General features: G+C 38.6%; 4 protein-coding genes and 1 long non-coding RNA gene across 7 annotated transcripts; all 5 read right to left on the reverse strand.

The window, feature by feature from the left end:
* Positions 1-133: 133 nt before the first annotated feature.
* Positions 134-2,699, reverse strand: LOC140790695 (uncharacterized). The gene is made up of 5 exons (XM_073140891.1): positions 1,983-2,699; positions 1,603-1,660; positions 1,403-1,520; positions 1,181-1,298; positions 134-616 (listed from the first exon to the last, which is right to left on the reverse strand). Exons 1-5 carry the CDS (start codon positions 2,496-2,498, stop codon positions 578-580), a joined length of 849 nt encoding a protein of 282 aa, XP_072996992.1. The 5' UTR covers positions 2,499-2,699; the 3' UTR covers positions 134-577.
* A 3,805-nt stretch (positions 2,700-6,504) lies between these two features.
* Positions 6,505-7,252, reverse strand: LOC140790803 (uncharacterized). Its single transcript, XR_012109447.1, has 3 exons — positions 7,160-7,252; positions 6,734-6,828; positions 6,505-6,642 (listed from the first exon to the last, which is right to left on the reverse strand). It is a non-coding gene; the product is annotated as an uncharacterized lncRNA (long non-coding RNA).
* Positions 7,253-7,350: 98 nt separating this feature from the next.
* LOC140790802 (pectin acetylesterase 5-like) lies at positions 7,351-12,476 on the reverse strand. The gene is made up of 12 exons (XM_073141071.1): positions 12,034-12,476; positions 11,870-11,952; positions 11,609-11,738; positions 10,709-10,788; positions 10,503-10,592; positions 10,257-10,381; positions 9,594-9,654; positions 9,104-9,154; positions 8,892-8,969; positions 8,710-8,815; positions 8,454-8,599; positions 7,351-7,661 (listed from the first exon to the last, which is right to left on the reverse strand). The coding sequence occupies exons 1-12, from the start codon at positions 12,260-12,262 to the stop codon at positions 7,539-7,541; spliced, it is 1,302 nt and encodes a 433-aa protein (XP_072997172.1). The 5' UTR covers positions 12,263-12,476; the 3' UTR covers positions 7,351-7,538.
* Positions 12,477-12,673: 197 nt separating this feature from the next.
* On the reverse strand, positions 12,674-16,615 carry LOC140791105 (pectin acetylesterase 5-like). 2 transcript variants are annotated; one of them, XM_073141505.1, is made up of 12 exons: positions 16,286-16,615; positions 15,998-16,080; positions 15,513-15,639; positions 15,343-15,422; positions 15,132-15,221; positions 14,794-14,918; positions 14,584-14,644; positions 13,714-13,764; positions 13,553-13,630; positions 13,355-13,460; positions 13,108-13,250; positions 12,674-13,006 (listed from the first exon to the last, which is right to left on the reverse strand). In XM_073141505.1, the coding sequence occupies exons 1-12, from the start codon at positions 16,488-16,490 to the stop codon at positions 12,899-12,901; spliced, it is 1,257 nt and encodes a 418-aa protein (XP_072997606.1). In that variant the 5' UTR covers positions 16,491-16,615; the 3' UTR covers positions 12,674-12,898. The 2 variants fall into 2 exon arrangements, with proteins under 2 accessions (XP_072997606.1, XP_072997607.1); XM_073141506.1 differs by having other exon boundaries at positions 13,714-13,740; positions 16,286-16,571.
* Positions 16,616-18,676: 2,061 nt separating this feature from the next.
* On the reverse strand, positions 18,677-21,206 carry LOC140791104 (probable protein phosphatase 2C 4). 2 transcript variants are annotated; one of them, XM_073141503.1, is made up of 4 exons: positions 19,665-21,206; positions 19,456-19,569; positions 19,085-19,349; positions 18,677-18,999 (listed from the first exon to the last, which is right to left on the reverse strand). In XM_073141503.1, exons 1-4 carry the CDS (start codon positions 21,129-21,131, stop codon positions 18,884-18,886), a joined length of 1,962 nt encoding a protein of 653 aa, XP_072997604.1. In that variant the 5' UTR covers positions 21,132-21,206; the 3' UTR covers positions 18,677-18,883. The 2 variants fall into 2 exon arrangements, with proteins under 2 accessions (XP_072997604.1, XP_072997605.1); XM_073141504.1 differs by having other exon boundaries at positions 19,142-19,349; positions 19,665-21,172.
* Positions 21,207-22,657: the final 1,451 nt, after the last annotated feature.

Below are 22,657 nucleotides of genomic sequence, written 5' to 3' on the forward strand. Positions count from 1 at the left end.
ATTTTATCAGTAATATGAACAGAAACCTGTGAACAGAATATCTTCTATCATTTATGGAAAAAATAAGTAAGTTCGCTCTCTGCTTATCTTAAGAAGTCAAGAACAATGAGTAAAATGATCCTATTATACCAAGTAGACAAAGCTTCTCTGCATTGAGACTTGATAACAGGCATTGATGAAGGTACAAATACACTTTAACAAACAAAAGAAGTCACAATCTGACATCTTTGATGGAATTTCATCGACATTTATCAATAATATTCTTTTAAAATGTTGTAAGAAAAATTCATATCATCTGAAGTACACCAAGTGGAAGTGAATACAACATCATGCAAAGGATCATCAGCAAGCTGCCTGACTATCCTTCGACCTTTTGGGTAGGTCAATTCTTTGTCCAGTGGCTTGATGCTCCATCATGTATACAAAATTCAGAACCTTTTCTCTCTTTTGCAATTAAACTCAAAGTTTACACATTAATATAGAGAATTCCTGCGACCCACTAATGATGAGAACATGTTTTACAACAGCAATGATGTGAACTTTGTGCTTGAATTACATCATGTTAAACCTCCAACGATTATCTCATTGGACGAACCTGGCCAATTCCAAGAAGGTCCTGGACAGATAAAAAAATCACCAATAAGTAAGAAAAATATAAAAAAAAACCTTTGTGAGAAAACTTTATATCATTAGTATACAATCATGAGTGGTGTTTGCAGTTCTACAGTTCTAATGCTTTTTAAATTAAAAAAAAAAAACTCGTGTCAGGTGCCTCTCCTTGTCCACACCAGATTTTTGGTGCAAAAGCAAAGGTGTTAGGTAAAAGTTCAATACTTTTAAAAGCTGCTGTATGAAATGAGAAACTCAGTTACAAGATTGCATTGGATCAGACTTAGTGGAAGTTGGCAAGTCAAACTAAAAGAGAGAGTTCTTGGAAAGATGCCAGTAGAAGGCTAGAAGATCAATTTTAGCAACACGACCACCAAATAAACATCACTTTAGTATATCTTAATCATGACATCTATATAGTATACCAAGTTGACTATAACTCTGTCGTGTACTATCATGACAAATTGACAATAATCTTCTACCACATAAAAACAACTCCTTTATTTATCTATGAGCAAGAAAAAAATGATCGAGAACATCATCACAATTTAATACCAGAAAAGAACCTTGCCTGGCTAGCTTTATTTTTAGCTCGGGTTTCAGCTGTGCTAGGAATATCATGATTTGGTTTCAAAAATTTCTTCTCGCGTCGATCACAAGAACCCCAACCATCAGAGAATCTGCCACCTCTTTAAATTACCAAAAAAATATTCTATAAGTCTAGATACAGAACTCGTGAGTTAATATGGTCTGTCAAAGTAGTCAATGAGCAATCGGTTGCAAGTGGACATACTGCATGAATGCTCGAATAACAAATTCAGCACGCCGGACATTCTGATTTTCATCAAATTCGATGGACTTGTCTTTAATTTCAAATGAGATATTGAAGAAGAACGATATCTTTCTCCATCCTGGAAATAGAAACAAACATTTTGCTAAACTAAGCATATACTCATAGCCAGTCAGAGTCTGAGTACAAGTCCAGCTGGTTACCTGATTTTTTTATGTATGGACTTCCAGATATCATGGTGTAATCGGACTTCTCTAGGATCTGAAATTTATGAAGAGAAAAGAGAAAAGAGAAAATTCATTTATTTCCAAGAAACTTGTTCTAGAGCTCCAAAAGTTCTTCACTTTGAACGTTAAAGAAGAATCTTTCTTCAAAATTGAGATACTCTGATGAGCTAAAGAGTCCGAAATCTCAAATAACTACTTGCTTGTTTGAAACCATCTTTTCTCTATCTAAAAAGATTATTAAATTTTTAGATCAAGATCACAAGAGAGCAAGAAGAATTAACAGTACCATAGCTTCCTCGATTTCTTTAACATGGTATTATCAATAAAAAGAAGAAGAGAAAGGCTCAACTTATTACCGCCATTGCAGCATCCTGGTACTGTTTGAAAGCAGACACAGAAGGAAATTGCCCCAACAAGCTATGCCCCAAGTTCTCCTCCTTCCCCGTCTTCCACGCCTCTGGCGACGGGCGCTCCATCACCGGACTCACCTCCTTCACCATAAACCTCCCAATCTCCGGCGACCCGTACACTGGAGGCGAGACCGGCGGCGGCGGAGCCGGCAAGGCATGATGCCGAACGGCGACCATCCGTCTATCCTCTATCTCGACGGAATCCACAAACCTCGCGGCCTTCTGCGCCCGACGATGGGCCCAGATCTCCTCGTGCTGCACCACCTCGCCGTCGGCTGGAACCCTACCCTCGTCGTCCACCTTCAGGTGATGCTTGTTAGGGTTCCGGTAGGGCAATAAAGAGGGGTTGGAGGCGGAGGAAGGAGTGCTCTTCAGGGCGAGGAGGGGCTTCCGGGAGCGGGAGGCGGCGGCCGAATCGATGACGGCCCAGAGCTGGGCGTCATCAAGATCGCGGTCGTCCATGATATAGGACGAGAGGAGGTATCGATATGACCGATCTCCGACGAAGTGATTTGCAGGTAGGGTTTCTATGGAGAGCCGGAGGAGGAGGAGGAGGGAGAGAGGGAGAAGAAGAGAAGGATTTCGAATTCGAATGATGGGAAGGAAAAGAGACACAGAGATGAAGAAAATTACAAGAAGTAGGCCCAACCTTAACTGTGAGATTAGTTGGGCCCCCAACTTCGACACTCTTAAGGCGCACCTTAAATATTGTGAATGGACTTCTTCTTGCGTTTAGAAGCTGGACTTGGAATGCTAGGAGACGAAACTAACTATGGTTTCTCCCGGGGGTGGCAATTGACAGCATGGTTCAGTTTACAACTCGGCGGCAGTTTAAAATAATATTTTTGGCAGCGTTTAAGTCTAAGCAATAGTTTGGCGATGTGCTCAGCTTGAAGCCTAGATTAGATGACTTGGTATATTAGCTTAAGTTTAGTAAAGACCTAAGTGTCTCTATATCTATATAGAGAGTTAATTTTTTATTCAGTCTATATCTAATTTTTAGGCTTTTAAATGATAAAAAAAATAGTGGAAATCGGGTCAGGTTAGTCAGATTTAGCTCGGGTTAGGATAATGCAAACACAAGCATGACTCGTTTATTAAACATATTGAAATTTTTAAACACTAACACGATCCAATTACTAAACAAGTTACACGGGTCATAAATAAATTATAAATAAATTATAAATGAGTTATTGTGTCATAAATAAATTATCACATCATAAATGAGTTGGCAGTTAGGTTATAAATAGGTTGAGGTAATAAATATGAACATGACTCGTTTACGACTCGAACTTAAGTAGACTAAATTTAAAACTTTCTAAAAAGTCTAGTTATCGTGTTGGATCAACTTTTGCTGCTCTTAGTTTCTTTCAAAAATATAGAGTTCATTGGGGTGGAATCAAGCGCACCGTATGTTCTTTTCTTCTTTTTAAATTTGGGATTTATTTTTTTGTCATTTAATCTCTTTTGCTGGATCTGAGATCTTTCAGCTAGTTGTTTGTTTGCAATTCATGCTCAAAGTAAGAGTCAGATTCCCTCTTTTGGTATCTTTTCAGGTATTGCAGTTTTAAAATCGACAGTGTTGTCTAGTTTGCATATTGATTTATATCCTCTAATAGATGTAAGGACTAGTTCTTGGAATCGAGTCTTTTGACGGAATTGGTTGATCATGTCACTAACCACTCAGCTTTCCATAAGATTTCAATCTGAAACAATATCTGACTGCTAGATATTGCATCTCAAAAGTGCTCAAGACTATGCATATTTCTTTTTCTCTCTTTTCTTTTTTCAATTTTGTCCTTGAAATCTTTCCGAGTTTATATTCATTGACTTCTGGGAACACTTGGGCCCTTCTCGAATTCCACATTACCATTGCTAATTGCTAAGTTGCTAACTATCTCCTTTTATGCTATACAAGCTAAAGAAAAAAAGAAAACTTTATCCTGCTAGACGACAGCTCACCCTTCCCTTTCTGAATTCATGGGATAACTAGTCATTCTTAATCTGAAAAAAGAAAGGAAGAAAGAAATCTCACAGATTATTGTGAAAAGAATTTCGAGCAGTTTGATTGTGGTATTTAAGCATTTGGGTTTGCAGGTTTCATACAATTTCCAGTTCAGACATCTGCCATATATATTATTGGTGCCTCCACCACTTTGAACGTACCATGACCTTGACCCTCTGTCTAATGTTTTTATTACTAGACTTTCTGGGCTTACAATGCTTCTTACTATGTGAAAAAAAAAAATCAAAATCAAAACTTTCATTGCTGTCTCAACTTAAGGAACCTTAGAAGCCCTGGTGGCAATGGTGGATAATTAGCAAGTTCCTCATTCAAACATAGTAACATAGGCAAACTACTCACCAGAAATCTATCAGTGGCTTGGTTTCAATATTTGCACAGAGATGGTAGCAGGATAGATTGTGATGGGTGACACTTGTAGTGACAAACTGGGGGCCTTGCAAAGCACTGCAGCCTGAGAAAAGGTGGACATTGCATTCTGAATCTATGCAGCAGGATATAGATGCAAAACAAGTGCATTTGGTATCAATGTGAAAATCCTCATGGCTTTTCGTATTTGTCCTATAAGTGTTATTGGTTTACCTTTTTAGCCTAACTCTTTGAGTGAAGTGGGCCAAGGAACTTTCTAGCCTAACTCATAATAGATGGCCTCTAATTGTCGGAAATGGTGCTTTTCCACTTTCTAGAAACAAATACGGATGTTTATCTTCTTATTTGATTTTGCATGTCAAAATGCACGACGCCAGATTAATCATTCTATTAGCTGCTTCGTCTGTAATGCTTACCTCTGCTGCCTCTCCTGCAGTTATTTCATGGAAAAGAAGGAACACTGAAATATCCTCGGCATTAGGTGATGCTTGCTCCATTTCTTCTTCGACCAGCGATCAACCTCACTGATGAGTTGCTCCGTTCGCAGGATTCTCTTTCTAGTGTTGAAACTGTTTGTTGGATGGTTAGAACTTATGTCTGAATGAGCATGTCTTGTAATTTACGGAATCAATTTCTTAATACTTTTGTACCGATTCTTATGAAGTGATAATTTGCCAGATTTCTGATGGTGTTGGTCATTCCAAGTAATTGTATGATATGATTATCATCCAATGAAAGGTATATTTACACTATATGTCGTTAATCGGGAGCGATATGATGTCGATGAACATGATTTTACACTATGCTGTCGTGTTTTTCTGTTCATAGTACTGTTTCATTCCCAACTCTCCAAGCCTGCAAAATTATAGTCTGACAGCCTCATCATATAAAGTGATGCTAGTTAAATTTAGATCCCATTTCTAGGCTGCTGATATGCATTCCTGTATCACAAGTGAAATAATACATCCTCTGAATCGGCTAGGGAGGGAGACAATATTGGTGAATTCTTGACCATCTTGTACTCATTCCTTGTTTTGTTCCTCATATAAGAGAAAAGAGATGAACACAAAATGACTCAACCAGTGAACCAGACCAACCATTAGAATGATGATTCATGACAGCACAAAAACTTTCGTCAGAAGATTCAAGAGTTGAGTTTTAAAGAGTACCAACAGAAGGATCTGTGCAACGCCAAACACATAACAATTAATCTCTCTCTCTCTCTCTCTCTCTCCCTCTCCCTCCATATTGAATTGCCTTGCATTTGCATTTGCATTTGACTCCTGGTAGTCATGTACTGGTGGCTGCTGCTTCTCTTTTAAGCTTCTTCGTAGGCCTAACATCTTTGAGCTCCGGGAACAAGACCGAGTCAATCTCTCCGACGACAATGTAAACACGACAACGAGCACTGATCTTTCGTCTCACACACCTCCGCGATGCCATAACCTTCTTGGGGGCCAGCGGGCACTGGACGGCCGGTCTGATTCGACAACTCGGAGATGTCGGTGTTCGATATCCATCATCATTATCATCAACTGCCACAGCTTCTTCTTTCACCTTCTCTTCTTTCTTCTCGAAAGCAGCATCCGCGTTCGAATTCTCACTCATTCTTCCACTCACCTGGGAGGAGGATGAAGAAAGAGAAAGAGGAGAGGAGCACTGCTTCCTTCTTGCTTTGTGCTCCAGGAGCAATTGTTCTCTTCTTTAGCTCATTGAAGTGGGACAATAGGATTCTATTTATAGGAGTTCAAAATTTACTATGCAATACAAGTACGTGCATGATGAACATGTGCACATGAAGGTATAAAAACATGGAAGAGTGTACTTATACTAAGTTGGAATGCTAATGGCATGGAGAGTTCCGTCTATATCAATCTACAGCAATTAAGCATCAGATAAAGATCCATTAAGATATGAGAGACAGGAAAATGATTGGGTCCTTGGTAAAGCAACTCACAGACTAGATAGACCTACTGCTGCAATGTGCACATGCTTTTGCCTTTGAAGGAGAAGGACCACGTCACTAAGAAATTTTTCCAATCTCTTTGACAAGAAGAGGACCTGAGTCTTGGCTGTCAAATAAAAGAAATTTTTTGGTGCGCCATACTGTGCCTGTAATGTACTGGTCTTCCATCTTTTGGACATGACCACAGGGAAAAAGAGGAGGTGACCACAATTATATTTGACTGATGTCCAAATAATTCACTGGCTTCCCTGCATCAAAGAGAAGCTTTAATCTGTGTAGAAACCCATATTATTTACTTACATATTGCATGCAAGTTATTAAGCTCACAAAGCATCATACCTGAGACCGAATACTTGAGCCCTTTGTTCCCTAACTCAACCTACCTGAAAACCTGGAGGCATCCTGAACCCATTCTTTTGGATTCAATGAATCTGCTAAGGCCAACAGAAGGATCCAGTTCAGGAGAAGATATGATAGTATAAAGAGTTCAGTTCACAATTCTAATATTTCAATGCAGGATCTGGTTATGGGTGATTCAAGAGGGGATCAGCTCCTGATGGATAGATTTGTGCAACCCAGTCAATTTATTGGCTCAGAATACTTGGATTGTTTCGCCAACGCACATAGATTGTTTTATATTATGCCAATTTAAGGACACTGACAGTTTCAACAAAGAGGTAAGAGCAATTTAAAGGGTTAAATAACTCCACAGCAATATCTGCAGCCAGTAGATATTTTAGTTTAGCTGCAAGATTAGCTAAATACCTGGAAGTTGGCTGAGCGAGTTTGAAGATGAAAAATTTTTGCTTGCTAACTTGAGAGGGAATGTCTGGATTAGGAAAATCAAACCCAGAGTACTTCACTAGCAGGGTAATTACTTCTTTTCATTTTTGTAGAAAGTGTCTGAACAATCTGTTCATCATTGCATGCTTTATTTACCATAAGCATTCATCCGATGCCATACCAAAATTCGGACCTTTCATAGGACAATCATATATAGTAATACACAAGATAGACAAATTCCTCACACAAATATTTGAATTCCGTCAGCTACCATTTACAAGAATATCATTGTTCCTTCTCATGCCTCACTGAGTAAGTCAACATTTTGGGCTTGGTCACGTTGATGCATCTCAACATGAACTTATAGGGAGTAAGGATTAGTGAAAACTAAATTGTAACATGTAGGATTGCATGGATACGCGCAGTCTATTTCCTTCACTTCTCTCCGATCAAAATACCAATCTCCAACTGCCTCTGCAATTGTCTGCACATCAGACCATATATCTAGCTAAAGTTAGTCATGCCATGACAAAGATTAATGAACAATCCAACGGTAAACTGCAGGAACATCGAGAGTAAACGATCAAAAAGTATGGATCACATACATAAGAGAGATCCTAAAGTTACACTAGAATCCAATGAAGTGGCCAACATGAAACCCCCCGACATCATTGAGCAACTTGGCTAACAGTGTTCTGATTTGCTCTGAATAGTTGGGTTGAAAAAGAAGTAAAAGAATCCGACTTGAAACGGAGAGAACTAGGATTTTTACTTGGTCATTTGGTCCAAATTAAGAGCATTAATGTTAACGCCCTCACTACTGAACAGGAACAAGATTCATTTCATACCTAAAGTCATTATACAGCATGGACACATGAAGAAAAAAAAAATGGAGCAATTTATGCATGTGGAAGGAGAAGGATAAGATCAAGAATCAATGATATATATGGACTGATGAAAGTAGTTATATCCCACTTATTCTCAAAAGCCAACATAACAAATTGTTGAATTCTATTTGTTCATGGATAACATACTGGACCATCGAAGTTGCCAAATTTTCCCAATTCTTGTAGCTACCTCCAGCAGAGAGCTAGACTTAAGTCCACACCACTCTACATACGTGGATCTTGAAACAAAGTACACATATTTATATAACAATAATTTTTGCTATTAACAAGCATTCAGAATTCAATGTTACTAATAAAGTTTATATATGCCGTTGCATTTGGAAATAATAAATGAACTGAGGCAGTGGGCAGTGAACGATGAACACTACCTTGTTGTTGATTCTTGGAGAATATGGAGAATGCCATGTTATATTATTTATCGTCTGACAATGTACGAAGCAGGAATTTATGAACATGCCCCATTCCCTTTTATGCTTAGCCTCACTCAAGGAATTGAGTAAGGCTTCTCTAAACCCTGTAAAGTAGTAACATAAGAGTGACGTTATACTATAGCAAGATCCATTAGATTCAAAGAGCAAACTAACCTAAAAATACATTATTGATTGAAAAATAATAAGTAAGAACCTTGGAAGGATTCAATTTGGTTGGGATTGCAATTCCTAATATTCAGTTTGCAACTAAGCCAGGATTGTTGAGGGTCAGATGTTTCTGGAGCCAAAATGTGCTGTATCTGAAAGAACAAAAAATGAAGTGTGTATATTTTAGTACATCATGGGAAACAGGAGGACATGATTCATAGCCATTACCTGCCAAGCATCGTAAGCTGGGTTGAGAATAAAAAGTGGTGTTTTTATGCTCTTTATAATCTCACGCGGAAAGAAACACTGACATGCAATTCAAGGGACAAATAGATAGTAAGATGAAGAACTTAGCCAACCATCAGACTTTTAGAAAATGTAAGACATATTCACCAGCTGATGATATGGTAAATCATCACAAGATAACAGACAAGACTTGCCTGAGACGGTTCCATCAATGAAACACAATCAGGAAATCGCTTTCCGACATCCTGAAAGGAAATAAGACGTAAGAGGTCTATCGATCTAATTAAGAAAAATAATAAAATAAGCAATTCCATAAGTTGCAAGAGAAAAAGACTAAATTAGTTGCACTTGTGTTTTAAGATCTCCAATATAAGACACTATGTAAATAAGGTACTGAATATGAGAAGGTGGTAGTACTTCGGGTTCACTGACATAAATGGAATTTCATACAAATCATTGATATACATTTGGAGTTCTGACCGCCACATTCACCGCTCTCCTTACAACATTCCCCACCTAGTCAATCAATACCATGGCAACAGTCTAGGGCGAACTAGAATGCAATGACCAAAGGTGTCAACCATTCAAGTAAGAATGGTAAAAAGAAGACTTGAATAAGACGTATAATAAACTTGATAGGGAATAAAATGGGCGAGGGAAGGGAAGGGGTTCTGGGGAAGAGACCTGAAGGTGGACAACATCATTATAGAAAGCTCGTATGGTCCTTTTCCCACCAATGTCTTTCCTGCAATAGTAGTAGCGAGAGAAAAATAACATAAATCCAGTCACCATAGTTAAATTGCACAAATTTCTTTCCAACATTTAGCATGAAAATAAACATGTTCCCTTAGTTCAGGTGGCTCAATCATGCACTCCTTACAAAGTTACAAGAGCAATACAGGAAAAAGTGTGATGCCATGAATATTTTAGCTAATGAAGGAAGTTGAGAAATTCCATTTTTAGTTTTTAAACAGTGGCAAGTATATGAACTACAAGGGGCACCAGGTAGTAATTCTTGTAATAAAGGCTACAAGAAAGATTCTCGGTGTCATGTTGAGCCTTGAGCTCTAAGCTAATCAATAAACTTCCATAGCTACTAAAAGACACTAAGGTAGATGACTGTGACAGACTTATAAAATCAAAGTCCATGGACATCCAATTGCGTAAAGGTGTATCCACACGACGCAACTTCATAGTACTATACCATACAACTGGTAGATCCTTCTTAAATTATGTAGCTTAAATGCAAGTGATTGACCAGAGGTTTATGGAGCATGTGCTAAATCAACCTGTGTATTAATTGAACCTGTGGAATATAAAAGTGCATGAATGTTTGTTAAAACATACTCATCAAGAAAAAATCCACCATCTGCGAGACATTTAACTGTGATCTCCTTTGGCAGGAGTGCCCGAAAATCATCACAGTGTATGTACGTAGCTAACCCACCAGCGGAGCATCCTGTAAGAAGGGCCTGCAAGTTGGGAAAAAATTATCATCATTGAATCATGGACTTTCTGTCGAAAAATGTGTGCATAGCCAGACTCCACAGTGATCTCAGAGAAACCAAAACTACAGGATTTCAAATGAATGACCTGTTTGGCATTTGCAAGTCCTTTAACTAAGAGTTCATCCATAATCGCTTCCCATATACGTTGCCCTCTGAAGAATAAATTTGTCCCATTCTATAGACCACAAATAAAAGTAAAGTTCAGAACAATTTTTGCAACCTCATCATCATGTTCAAGTCTAATAAAAAAACTTAAAAGAAGCCAAAAGTCCCATTATGGGTACGGGGTACCTGCAGTTCGTTGTCCCTGTTTCCAGAAAAAGATGCACCATCACAATACCGTATCTTGACTTTGTTCCAGTTATAGAAATCTGAAATACAAAAAATTGTCACCACTTGAAATTAGTATGGAAATAGAAAATGGATATCAAAAGCGAAAAGTCCACATTCTATAGAATATTAATTCACAAAAAAAATCTTATTAATCACATTCAAAATAAAGACGGGTTATCTTAGTATCAAAATTAAGGCAATGAGAAAATGATTAATGAAATCACAGAGATTACAAGTGAATCAGAAAAGTGATATATAATTCAATTTAGATGATTGGTGTTGAGAGCTTGCGGAATCATTTGGATAAGCAGTCCTCTGTTATTGCTAAACTATCTTCAAACATTTCTAATCATCTAGACATGCACCATAAGTACTCACATTTGGATAAGCATCCACACGTGCAACCTCATTCATATTCACGTAGTGCACTTATAGAACAAACTCAAAAGATTTGTTCTTTGTGTTAATGCACATTAGTCTCTAATAGAAGGAAAACTCATCAAAGAAGTGTCATTGGCTAATATAAGTGCCACAAGTGAAGAAAAGTGTTCAACAGATCTAATATTTTGAGCAAATGTCCTGCATCATATCATTTTATAAGTCTCCCACACTCAGGAAGCCTCTAAATGATCAACCACTGTTCTGATACCATCCATAATTCTAAAGCAATTCAAGATTATACATGCATATACAAACAAATTTACAACCATAGAAACATATATACGAGTAGATATGTAGAAATGTTGCATACAAGGAAATATTGTAACATTATAATAAAAATTTCACAATAAGACCTATCACTTAAAAAGTCTAAAAAGTATGAAGACAAGCTAAAACGCCATGAATAACAAATATTACCAGGATTTTGAGATTTGACATTGCTTAAAATGCCAAAGAAGGCAACTTGGAGTTCCATGTGGCGTGACGAACCCAATGATGTACGTTTACGTGCGGAACATGCTGCCAAATTACGGCACCAGCCTCCACCCTAGAGCTTATGAGAAAAACATAAACTTTGATCATAAATCTGGAAACCCTTCGTTTGAAACAATTCCTCTAATCTACCAAAACTGAATATACGAAGAATAGAATCGACCAAGCTTAGATCTAAAATAATACCTCTAAATGGACAAGCCAGTTATCCGATCCAGATCCGGAGCCCTTCTGCAGATGGTAACCCGGCGGGCTCCCATCTAAGCACACTGCAAACCCCAAGGATGCAACTTTTTTTCACCAATATAAAAGATTTAAAAGGAATAACCAACGGTATGTCTTCCTCTTACGCGCTCCCTTTTCCTCGGCGCTCTTTAGCAGAGTGAGATCCACGAGATTGGAATTCAAGGAGGAACTTGGCAGCGAGCCGTCGAGGACATTCTCCCGATCCCACGAGGTAAGGGTGAGCAAGAGGGCGAGGGAGAGGAGCACGAGAGTCAACGCTCCCGCGGCATTGACTCGGCTGCGGCGGCGCCACCATAGGCGGAGGCGGTGGATGACATCGGCGAAGCTGGACATATCGGGTCGGGTGGAGTTCGGCGAGGAGCGATCGGCCCCGATAGCATCATCCAAAGAGAAGATTGACACAATTGTTTTTGATGGTCTTACCTACCGTAACAGCATTAGTCTATGGAAGATAAACACTAAATTGCCGATTTTAAGTGGAATGTCGTCGACGACAGCCTTGCTTTAGCCGAATTTCAGACGGAGTCGTCGCTGACGCACCTGAGACGACGACTTTACAATTCGAAATCTTCCTCTTCTAGATCGGAATTCGGCGACGAATTGGCATGCGAAGAATGGTTTTGAATACCATTAGGCCAAGAACACTTGGTACTCTACATTTCAACACATTCCAATCACCATAGGTAATATATGTAGACCTGGATGTTATATTGCTATGCTCAAAGCTACAATCCACGAGCCACATTTTCTTTACTTTATCTTCAATAAATTGCTCAAATTTGTTTCAGAAAGGGAGAAAAAGAAGAAGAAAAAACTTAACACACTTGATCCGGTACGGTATTTTAATACCGATATCATACAATTTAGACCACCATTTCAATGGAAGCGTGAAGTGAGAGGTGGATCAATCTTACACTTCACAATTATAGTTGACAATAATAATTCTGCTGCTCGAGAACAATCGCATGTTTAAATAGACTCCATCTCATCACATGTAGGATTGCATGGGTATGCACAATCGATTTCTTTTACATCCCTTCTGTTGAAATACCAGTCACCCACAGCCTCTGCAACTGTCTGGATAATAAAAGGTTATCATGAAGTGAATCGAACGATCAAACAATCGGGTAAACCATACCTAAAGCTTACATCAAATGAGCTAAGATGGCAGGCAGTACCTTATTGTTAATTCTTGGCGAAATTGGTGAATGCCATGGGCTCCCGTAGGTCTGGCAGTGCACAAAACAGGAGTTGATAAACATGCCAATATTCTTATTATGCTGATAATCTCCCAAGATATTAAGCAACGCCATCCTAAATCCTGTTTGATGCAATGGTAGAAAGAGGTTCTGAATCAAGATCAAGATTTAAATTTTTTGTAACATGTATCATTCGAGCAAGATATACTGGCCTGTCTGCTATTACCTTGGAGGAGTTCAATCTGAGTGGAATCACAATCATGAATGTCCAATTTGCACCTCGCCCATGAATTTTCAGGATCAGAATCTTCTGGTACCAAAACATTTGATATCTAAAGAAATTATAGTACCACAATATCAACAGTTAGAACCCGTGCATCATAATAAACAAAACAGAAACATAAGCAGGACAGATAACAAGTACCTGCCATGAATCATATGCAGAGTTGAGAATAAAAAATGGTGTCTTAATGCTCTTGATTATCTTTTCTGGAAAGAAACACTGGAAACGGAAAACACATGAAAAAGCTGTACCATCCAATAACTAGGAGAGTCAATGAATTCAGAAACAAATTTAGAACCTACCTTAGCTGGTTCAGTCTCCAAACAATCCTTCAACAAATGTTTTTCCACATTCTGAAGGAAAATTAGTCAAACAAAGTTCCATTTATGCATTTTGAAATGTGAAATCAGCAAAATTCTTCTCTATAAATTATTGGGATGGGATAGAATAAGACAATTACATTAAAAAAAAAAAGTAAAATAATGCTTAATGTCAAGGAAGGTTCATCTGAAAAAATTTCTAGTTCCCTGACTACTAAAATAATGTTACAGCAGAGGATGGAAAACAATAATAGGTGGATTTGCAATTCAATTGAGAAGATAAATAAATGAATGCATTCGTCGGCTTGAGATCAGGCAAGTGAGCTTCTAATCAGCAGTTTAAACAGAGGAAGCTGTATAAAGATTTAATGAATATAAGGCTTAAGATTAACATCTATAGGTAACAAACCGTAATGGTTTAGAGATGACCGATAGATATCAAAAACAGCACTAGTAAGGGTAAAGGTTTTGGTGCTATCAGATCTGTTCAAAAGAAGTATGAAGGATGCTAACAATAACCAATTTCAGAGAAAAGCAATTAGAGAGGGATTCTACAATTAGTCTGATTTTACATAAACCTCAAGCTGGCAATCGGACCTTATATCTTTGAAAGCCTAAGATAAGCTGTTCCTAAGCACTTTTGGCTGTCTCTTCTTATTCCATGGAAAGCTGGGGTGTCTTCTGTTCCATTGTCCAGTCCAGAGAACAAAAATATGAAGAAGAGATACTATAACCACATGGAAGTTGGAAAAGAGAAATATGGATCTCGCAAAAATTTTGATATAAATAATGGATACATCTACATGAGAGAAGATGGTTGATTCTATGTATGCGTGCAGAAAGAGAGCAAACCTGAAGGCGAATAACATCATTATAAAATGATTTTATGGTCCTTTTACCAGATATGTCCTCCCTGCAAGGAAGAGAGAACTAGTTACTTAAACAGGAACAGCAATTTAACTAAAAGACAGTGTTACATTAGAACATAAACTGGTCTTTGTATGTTAGTGTCATTTATCAAAGAAATAGTGATGACTTGCACCTGAAATTGTCAAGACTTACTCGTCAAGAAAAAAACCACCATCAGAAAGACATTTCACAATGACCTCCTCGGGAAGAAGTGCACGAAAATCATCACAATGGATAAAAGTAGCTAGACCACCAGCAGAACATCCTGTAAGAAAGGCCTGAAAAGTGAAAAAGAATGCTTTAGCAATACTACAGTTGATATTGTAACTACGTTAACTTCTTCATATTTTGAAAAAGGAAAACAGTCCATGGTGCGCAAGAATGTGATACACAGCATTTGAATTTTCTAGAACATAAATAATTTATTCAATCAAAATCTAGATAATCTGATTGCAAGATAACGAATATTATAAATTGAATAAACTAACGACCTGCTTAGCATTTATAAGCCCTTTCGTTAAGAGTTCACTGATAACTGCTTCCCAAATGTGCATGCCTCTGAAGAAGATCTTAGTTCCATTCTACACACCATTGAAACAACAGATAATTTAGAACTAAATGCGTAGTGAACACAGATAGAAATATCATAGACTAATAACAACCAAATTCTAACATATGGAAAGTTTGCCACTAAAGAGCTACCTGATGATCACTTTCCACATCACCACTGAATGATGCGCCATCACAATACCGTATCATGACCTTGTTCCAATTATAGAAATCTAGAATGAATATATTAGGTGAGTTTGGAATAGACATTACTGTTCATAGAGTAACCTTTACACAAATTATGATGTAAATGCTAGCAGTACCAGGATTGCTCAGTGGATTGCTGCTTAGGATGCCAACAAAAGATTCTTGATTCATGTAATGAGATGAACCTAATGGTGTCCTCTGCCGTTCAGAGCATTTTTCTAGGGTGTTGCACCAACCGCCACCCTAAATCTCAAGACAAGCAATAGGATTGAGCATATACAATAGATCGAAAATCTTAACAAAATTCATTAAATTTCATGCATACATCAATACATAAATCTACCCTTCCTGCAGACATAGACTAACATGAAAACTGCAAAGGCTTCATATCCAATTTATAGAGCTTAATGTCTGCGGTTTATCATTTCCTCAGTCAAGAAAATATCAACAACAGAAGTTAATATCAAAAGCCTAGAGATTTCACTGAGACATTTAAGCAAATGAGACATGAATCGAAGAAACTATACGAGTCTGCAAGTTTGCGCCAAACATAAGGTTTAGTATTCGTTCGAACCCGATAAACTTCAATCCAATCGAGTACCTCCAGGTGCAGAAGCCAGCTATCTGATCCCCTCCCAGAACCTCTCTGGAGATGATAACCTGGTGGGCTTCCATCTAAACACACTGCAAACCGATGAAAAAAATTTAAAAGAGAGAGATTTTTATCCCAAATTCGACAGATTAAATTGATTAAAATGGAATCTTTTTTCCTGCTTTACTACTACTACTAAACTTTATCCTATTATGGAAAATATACTTTTTTGCTGTTGCCGTTGCAATTTTAGAAGGAGATTTTCAAAGATAAATTGGAAGAGCAATTAATTCTTACGCGCGCCATTCTCCTCCGCGTTGCTTAGGAGAGTGAGATCGACGAGAGACGAATCAGAGCTCGTTCGAATCCTCGAGGAATACGTGAGGAAGAAAGCAAGCAATAGGACGGCGAACCCCGACAGAACGGCGGCGCGACCAACCCCGCCGCGGCTCCACCATACTCGAAGCCGTCCAAGTATTGCGCTCGCCGGCTTTTCAATCATGAGACTCGCGGAACGAGATTGCTAATCCGTAGGTTTGCTTAATCTAAAGCTAAATTGGCGATCTTCGTCCACGACATCTCGATTATAACATCTCAACTTGTTGGACAAATCATTAATATTATTACACCTTGTCACCAACAAATCATTAATATTAATACACCTTGTCACCAACAAATCAGGTCGTCTGGGAATAGTCATTTTACTAATTTATTAACACATGGTGCATTTTATGTTTGAATCTTTGGGGGAGTTCCAAAAGAAAGCGAGCCAATCAATGTTCTAGTGTGAATTTTTTTTTCTTTTTTTTCATCCAAAATATTATATATATAAAGACAGTTAGGTTTATCTAAAAACTTAAAACATAAGTTAGTCTAGATTTTATACCATGTGTATTATCGAACTAAACGCCATTTAAATATCGTTCTAAGCTACCGAACTGTTGAATTGCTCTTTAAAACTAATGCATCGTCGAGTCATCAATTGAATTGGACAATTAAACTAAGTCACCAACTAATTCTCTATGATAATAATTTGACTAATTTTAGTATAAAGTTGGACAGTAATAAAACAAAAAATAAAAACTTGGATGGAAAAGCGCCTTCCAAACCGTCCACTAGGTTAGAGATTCTAATTATAGACTTATTTTAGTGTATTCTAATTATAGATTAACAAAACGTTTTACAAAATTTTTAGGGTAAAAAGTATACTTTTAGCCTTTATTACTCCTTTAAGGAAAGTGATCGCACCTCCCTTTTCTATCTTCTTCTAAATCCACCAACTGTCGTCATCTTCCAACTAACAACTGACCCACCTATCAATTCCGAAACCCCACTTTTAATATTAAAAAAAAAAAAAAACTCCGAAACGCCGTATTTCGGATAAATTCTGGTAACGGGCCGGATCTTGATCGGGTTCAGCCCGCAATAATGGATCATATCTTGGCCCGTTCCCTATACTCACCAGGCCAGACCTAACTGGACTAATCAAACGAAGCCCAAAATTTTATAGTTATAGTCAGACTTGTTATTAGAATATTAGCATAACTTTTTTAAATAAATAAATAAATAATATGGAATCATTGCTTGGAAGCATATGCTGATAATATACGTTACAGATTGCGGCAGATAAAGTCTCAAAAAGCATTTGCTGACATAAAGTGATATTCATAGAACTATTATAGTGCTGCTAAATGGCTGAGTGCTTAAAGAGCTAATTAGTCATTAAGAATATTAGTTATGGAGAGGGATAGAGAGAGAAGAGAGAAAACTGTGTGGAACTAGTTAAGAAAATTTTAAGTTTGCAAACAAATATAATCAGTAAATGAATTGGACTATAGATTATGCAAGTCAAATCAATTTAAAATCAACTTTGAATCAGATGAATGAACTTTGGAAAGGGAGATAACTTGATCTAAATCAGATATTCTTTATTCATATATAAGCAAAAGGGCAGAGATGGAGAAAAAAAATAAGGATATAGGATACGTAGATGTTGATAAGAATTTGATTTATTTTTATATGAATAAGAGAGAGGAACAGAAAGAAGAGAGATGATGATGAGATAACTACATGTTGAAGAGATGAATATTATGAAATCTCAATTGTACTCTTGGCTCTGTCAACAGTTTGATTTTTTTTTCTCACTTAAAACAACTAATTTGGATGAAGGGCATGGAAGAAACGCTCAAAATAAGAACATTAGATATATACCGAGGGTGTTGTAATTTGAATAGATAATTAGGATTGTAGCGATGGAAGAAGAGAGATAAAAGAATGAGACAGTTTGTACTGTCAGATAAAATCCAGTATGAGATTTATGAAGCGATAGGGTTGAGATAAATTTGTAACATTTTCAATAATGATACAGTAGGAAGTTTGTTTTATCTTGCTGTTTGATTCCTTTGAGCCTTTGCCACTGAGAAGATCTGAATAAGGATCATCAGTGAGTTATCAATCAGCAATTACCACTGAAGAATGCTCCATGTGGTAGAATCTTTAAGTTATCCTTCATTGGCACTTAATTTTATCAACACATGCCCAGAAATATTAGATCAGATGAAAATACAAGGCTCACTTCATGACCTCAATGCAGCGGTTGATCCGAATAGAAAGAAGAAGAAAAAATTTGACAGGAAGCCAACGAGTCATTTCAAGATTAGTAATCAAACAGCAGCGAAGGAACAATTATTGAGTGTCACTTAATTCATTTCTATAAGAGTGTAAATGAATGGGTAGTTTCAGTCGTTTTACAGAATGAATCAGTTCTGGGAGCACCAGATTTCTGAAGCTCAAGTGCTGCTATTAAAAAACAGCAATGGAGGAAAAAAAATATGTAGAGCCAGCCTGAAATTTCCATGGACCTCTATATTTGTTCTTCGAAAATGTTATCAGTATCTACATGGAGGATCTCCATATTCTTCCTTCCAAGGAGATTATTATGATGGAAACGTCGTCGTGGTATTTTCGCCTGAATCCTTGCGGTATATCGAGTAATTCATGGAAATCCATGCCTGCATTCATAGATGCAGGAATGTCAAAAGATGTCTATATAAAATAAGCAAATTAAGGACATATTTTCGTTATATTGGATCTTACCGGCTGCTCTTGCAGCACGGCGAAGGACACCTTCAACAAGGTATTGAGCAGGATCACCTTCAGGATTGGTTGTGATGAAGAGTTCCACTTCGGCAACCACCTCTTCATTAGTGAAGTACTGGTAAAGCCCGTCAGATGAGAGTATCAGGAATCTGTCCTTTGGGCTAAGTTTGTGGTGTCGCAGATTTGGATTGCATGTTATATATGGGGAGGCTCCAACATAATCTATCCTAAACCTCTCCAGGAGGGCATTGTTCCATTTGGGCTGAAGAAGAAGAATTTTTGTGTTAGATGATGGATGACTTTAGCCAACTTAAATTTTCTAGCAACCATATGGTTTAATAACAACCAGATTGTAACTAGCATCATACCTGCTTCAAATAGCCAGCCCCAAAAGCTCTAGTAACCTTCAGAGACCCCTTCACCCTTCCATTCACAACTGCTGAAGGATCATCAGGATGTTCAGATCTAATTCGTCGCACTTCCTGAGTCAAATCATCAGCAATCCAAGTAAGAACAACAACAACAACAAAAATACATATATCCAAACAGTAAAGAATTGTAAGAGTAGTCTTCTCACATCATCTACAGAGGTGCTATGATCTGAGGTCAACTGCAGAGCAGTTAAACCAGAGAGTTCATCCATCTCATACGCCTCGAGCTGCCGCATCATCTCCACCTTGAACTTCTCTAGATCCTGCGTCGCCTTCCCGAGTATGTTGGTCAGATCAGGCTCGCTCTTCTGCGCCAAAACTGCGCGACTATCGCCGACGTTCATAATGTAGATATCCTCCCCCTTCATCAGCATCACAAGAAGGCATGAGCCCATGAGAGCGAGCTCAGGATTCTCCAACACCATCTTGTCTGCAATGTCTAGGTAAGAATCTTCTGTCTTCTTCAAAGCCTGAGACAGAGCCTTCAACACCTTCGGGTGCTGAACTCCGGTTGCGGAGTTTGCCCTCCGCAGCTGCTCCTTAAATCTCCGGTCGAGCTCCGACATGTCGCCGTAGGCCGAGTTCTTCCTCTCTTCTTCGCAACAGAAAGAGCTGCAAACGTGCGAGTCTTGTTCATGAGAAGTGCATGTCAGGTCCTCCTCCTCCTCCTCCTCCTCCTCCTCCTCCCAGAGGAGGCCTTTGAGCTCGCGGTGCACGGCGGAGTATAGGTTGGAGAGTAAGAAGTCGGTGGCATCCGGGCCATTGAATCCATCATAAATGCCGACGAAGACCCATCCGTGCTCCTCCGACACGACCACGTGGACGCGATCCTCGCCTGCTTTCCCCTGTGCCCACTGGACATTGCCGCTGTTTGCGGCATCGGGTAAGTAAATCTCTTCGCCGTTCGCGTAGGTGGATGATTGCTCGTGTTCTTTCTTGTCGGTGGAGTAGTCGTCGGCACTCCGTTTGGGCTTCTTTAGTTGGAGCTTGGAGGCGGCTTTGGAGAAGAAGCGGAAGAAGGAGCGGTTGGCGCGGTGGCGACGGCGGGCTGCGCGGCGCTCGGCGATGATCTGAGAGAGGTTGCGCTGGAGGCGGCCGGAGGAGAGGGAGGAGGAGGAGGAGGAGGGGCGGTCTAGGGGGCCGGAGAAGAGGGCGGGGCGGTCGAGAGGACCGGACATGAACTGGCGCTCCGAGAAGTGGCCGGAGAAGCTGTGGTCGGCGGAGAGAGGGCCAGAGAGAGAGGCGGAGAGGCGGGGAGCAGGGTGGAGGGGTATGGACGCGAAGGAGCGGGAGCTCTCGAAGGAGGCGGCCGGGGAGGCGGTTAGCTCGTGGAGGAGAGCGGAAGTGGAGAGCGGGGTGGAAGGGTTCGCGCTGATGGCGGCGCCGGATATCGAGAAGAAGGGGCTGGCTATGATCTCCGACTCATTCCCGGCGCCGACACCGGTGGCGGTGGCCGAGGTGGAGGCGGGGAGGGCGGATGAGTAGAAGAAGGAGTGGCCGAATCCGTCGTCGGGGAAGGGCTCGGAGGTGACGGCGGCGGAGGATAAGTGGCGACGCCGCCCTTGGCCGGCGCCGGAGAAGCACGGGGTGAGCTTTGCGACGCCGTTGCCCATTTGAGGAGGAGGAAAGGAAGGGAAGTGGGGAGATTGGAAGTTTAGATTAGAGCATGGGGAAGTTTTGATAGAGGGATTGGTGGAGAGAGGAGAGGAGAGGAGAGGGGAGGAGAGGGAGTGGAGGAGAAAGGAGAGAGTTGACTTTTTAAAGTTTTGGGGGGTTGAATGTTGAGTGGGAGAAATCTTTTTGAGTAGTTGACCATAGGTGGGGTGGGTTTCAGTAATCCAAGAAGGATGACAGAGAGAGGTTTTATTTTATTTTTATTTTCCTTTTTCTAGATTTCCTTTTTCAAATCAGCACCTATTTTTTATTATTTATGAAACAGCTATCGTTTTTTTGCCATATTTATAAATTAGCCCTCCTATATCAGTTAAATTTGCAAAACCACCACTCCTTAGTTAATGCTGAACATTCTAAGTTAAATCTTATTTTTGTATAATAAAATGATCTCTCTCTTCTCTTTTTAATGTTTTTTTTTTTTTTGGAATATAGGCATAATATATTCGTAAAACCACTTGAAAAAAAAACATTTTAGTTAATTTGCAGATAATATTCATTTTGGACGAACTAATTGTGGTGTTTTGCATAAAAACCCCGAAAAGAAGGTGATGCAAATTCATAAAAGTATGAGGATTCTTTGCACTGAGATTAAAATATATGTGAAACATAAAGTACTTTCCTTATTTAAACAGAAGGAATCTAGTTAGGAATCTAATTACAAAATAAATAAAATAAGAGATTTAAAAAAAAAAGAAGTCAAACAACCGGCCCTGGCTTTAAACCAGGGGCTTGTGAAGCCTGATTAAAATTAATCGTTCACAAAATAATTAATTTTAAAAAAATTATAGAAATTAAAAAAAAAATCCCACTAATTAATCTTTTGATCTCTTAATATTAATATTCTTGCGAAAAGAATTTTAATAAGAATATGCTTCTTGCGAAAAGAATTTTTATAAGAATATGCTTATAAGAAGCTCTTATATAGTTGTTAATCTTCAAAACAATAATATATTTTTTTTTTAAAAAAAAACTTAGGAAAAAAACATTTTCATTAAATATACATTTATAATTTACTAAGTCCAGTCCAAAAAAAAAGCCGATAAGATTTCAAATTTGTATCTCATTAATTCTCCACTTGCTCCAACGTGGATTCAAGCTAATTATATCGTGCATGGCTTTACTACTCCTCAAAGTTTACAAAGTCCACCTTTATTTCTTCAAAATAAATTAATAAAAATATCCCAAGTCTGCATACATTAAATATGTCTTGACTAACATCATGGCTAATAATATAAGCTCAATGGCTAATCCTTGGAGATACGTTTCTAAAAGTCAACTCTCCTAATTCATGCACTTCAATTAGTAGAAGTTTAATCTCCCTCTAAATACTGACCTAACCCATAATTAAACTAGTTAATCTACTGCATTATGCATCTAGTGACGTCATTTACTTAAGGAAAAAAAAAATTCAACCATTCTATTTTTTATTTTTGCAACTATTTGTTAATAGTGTGACATTATAAAG

The sequence above is a fragment of the Typha latifolia genome, chromosome 6 (genome assembly GCF_019914945.1).
Source record: "Typha latifolia isolate L0001 chromosome 6, TyphaL0001v2, whole genome shotgun sequence".
Classification (NCBI taxonomy): Eukaryota; Viridiplantae; Streptophyta; class Magnoliopsida; order Poales; family Typhaceae; genus Typha; species Typha latifolia.

Coding starts and splice junctions, on each gene's coding strand:
- LOC140791104 (XM_073141503.1), bottom strand. CDS start 21,131: ATGGGCAACGGCGTCGCAAAGCTCACCCCGTGCTTCTCCGGCGCCGGC. Junction 19,350..19,455: donor GGGCTGGCTATTTGAAGCAG/GTATGATGCTAG, acceptor CTTCTTCTTCAG/CCCAAATGGAACAATGCCCT. Junction 19,000..19,084: donor CCGTGCTGCAAGAGCAGCCG/GTAAGATCCAAT, acceptor CTATGAATGCAG/GCATGGATTTCCATGAATTA.
- LOC140790695 (XM_073140891.1), bottom strand. CDS start 2,498: ATGGACGACCGCGATCTTGATGACGCCCAGCTCTGGGCCGTCATCGAT. Junction 1,661..1,982: donor ACCAGGATGCTGCAATGGCG/GTAATAAGTTGA, acceptor CATAAATTTCAG/ATCCTAGAGAAGTCCGATTA. Junction 1,521..1,602: donor TCCATACATAAAAAAATCAG/GTAACCAGCTGG, acceptor TTCTATTTCCAG/GATGGAGAAAGATATCGTTC.
- LOC140791105 (XM_073141505.1), bottom strand. CDS start 16,490: ATGATTGAAAAGCCGGCGAGCGCAATACTTGGACGGCTTCGAGTATGG. Junction 14,645..14,793: donor GGTGGTTTTTTTCTTGACGA/GTAAGTCTTGAC, acceptor TCTTCCTTGCAG/GGAGGACATATCTGGTAAAA. Junction 13,765..14,583: donor ATGATGTTATTCGCCTTCAG/GTTTGCTCTCTT, acceptor ATTTTCCTTCAG/AATGTGGAAAAACATTTGTT.
- LOC140790802 (XM_073141071.1), bottom strand. CDS start 12,262: ATGTCCAGCTTCGCCGATGTCATCCACCGCCTCCGCCTATGGTGGCGC. Junction 11,739..11,869: donor ACTGGCTTGTCCATTTAGAG/GTATTATTTTAG, acceptor CATAAGCTCTAG/GGTGGAGGCTGGTGCCGTAA. Junction 10,593..10,708: donor ACAGGGACAACGAACTGCAG/GTACCCCGTACC, acceptor TGTGGTCTATAG/AATGGGACAAATTTATTCTT.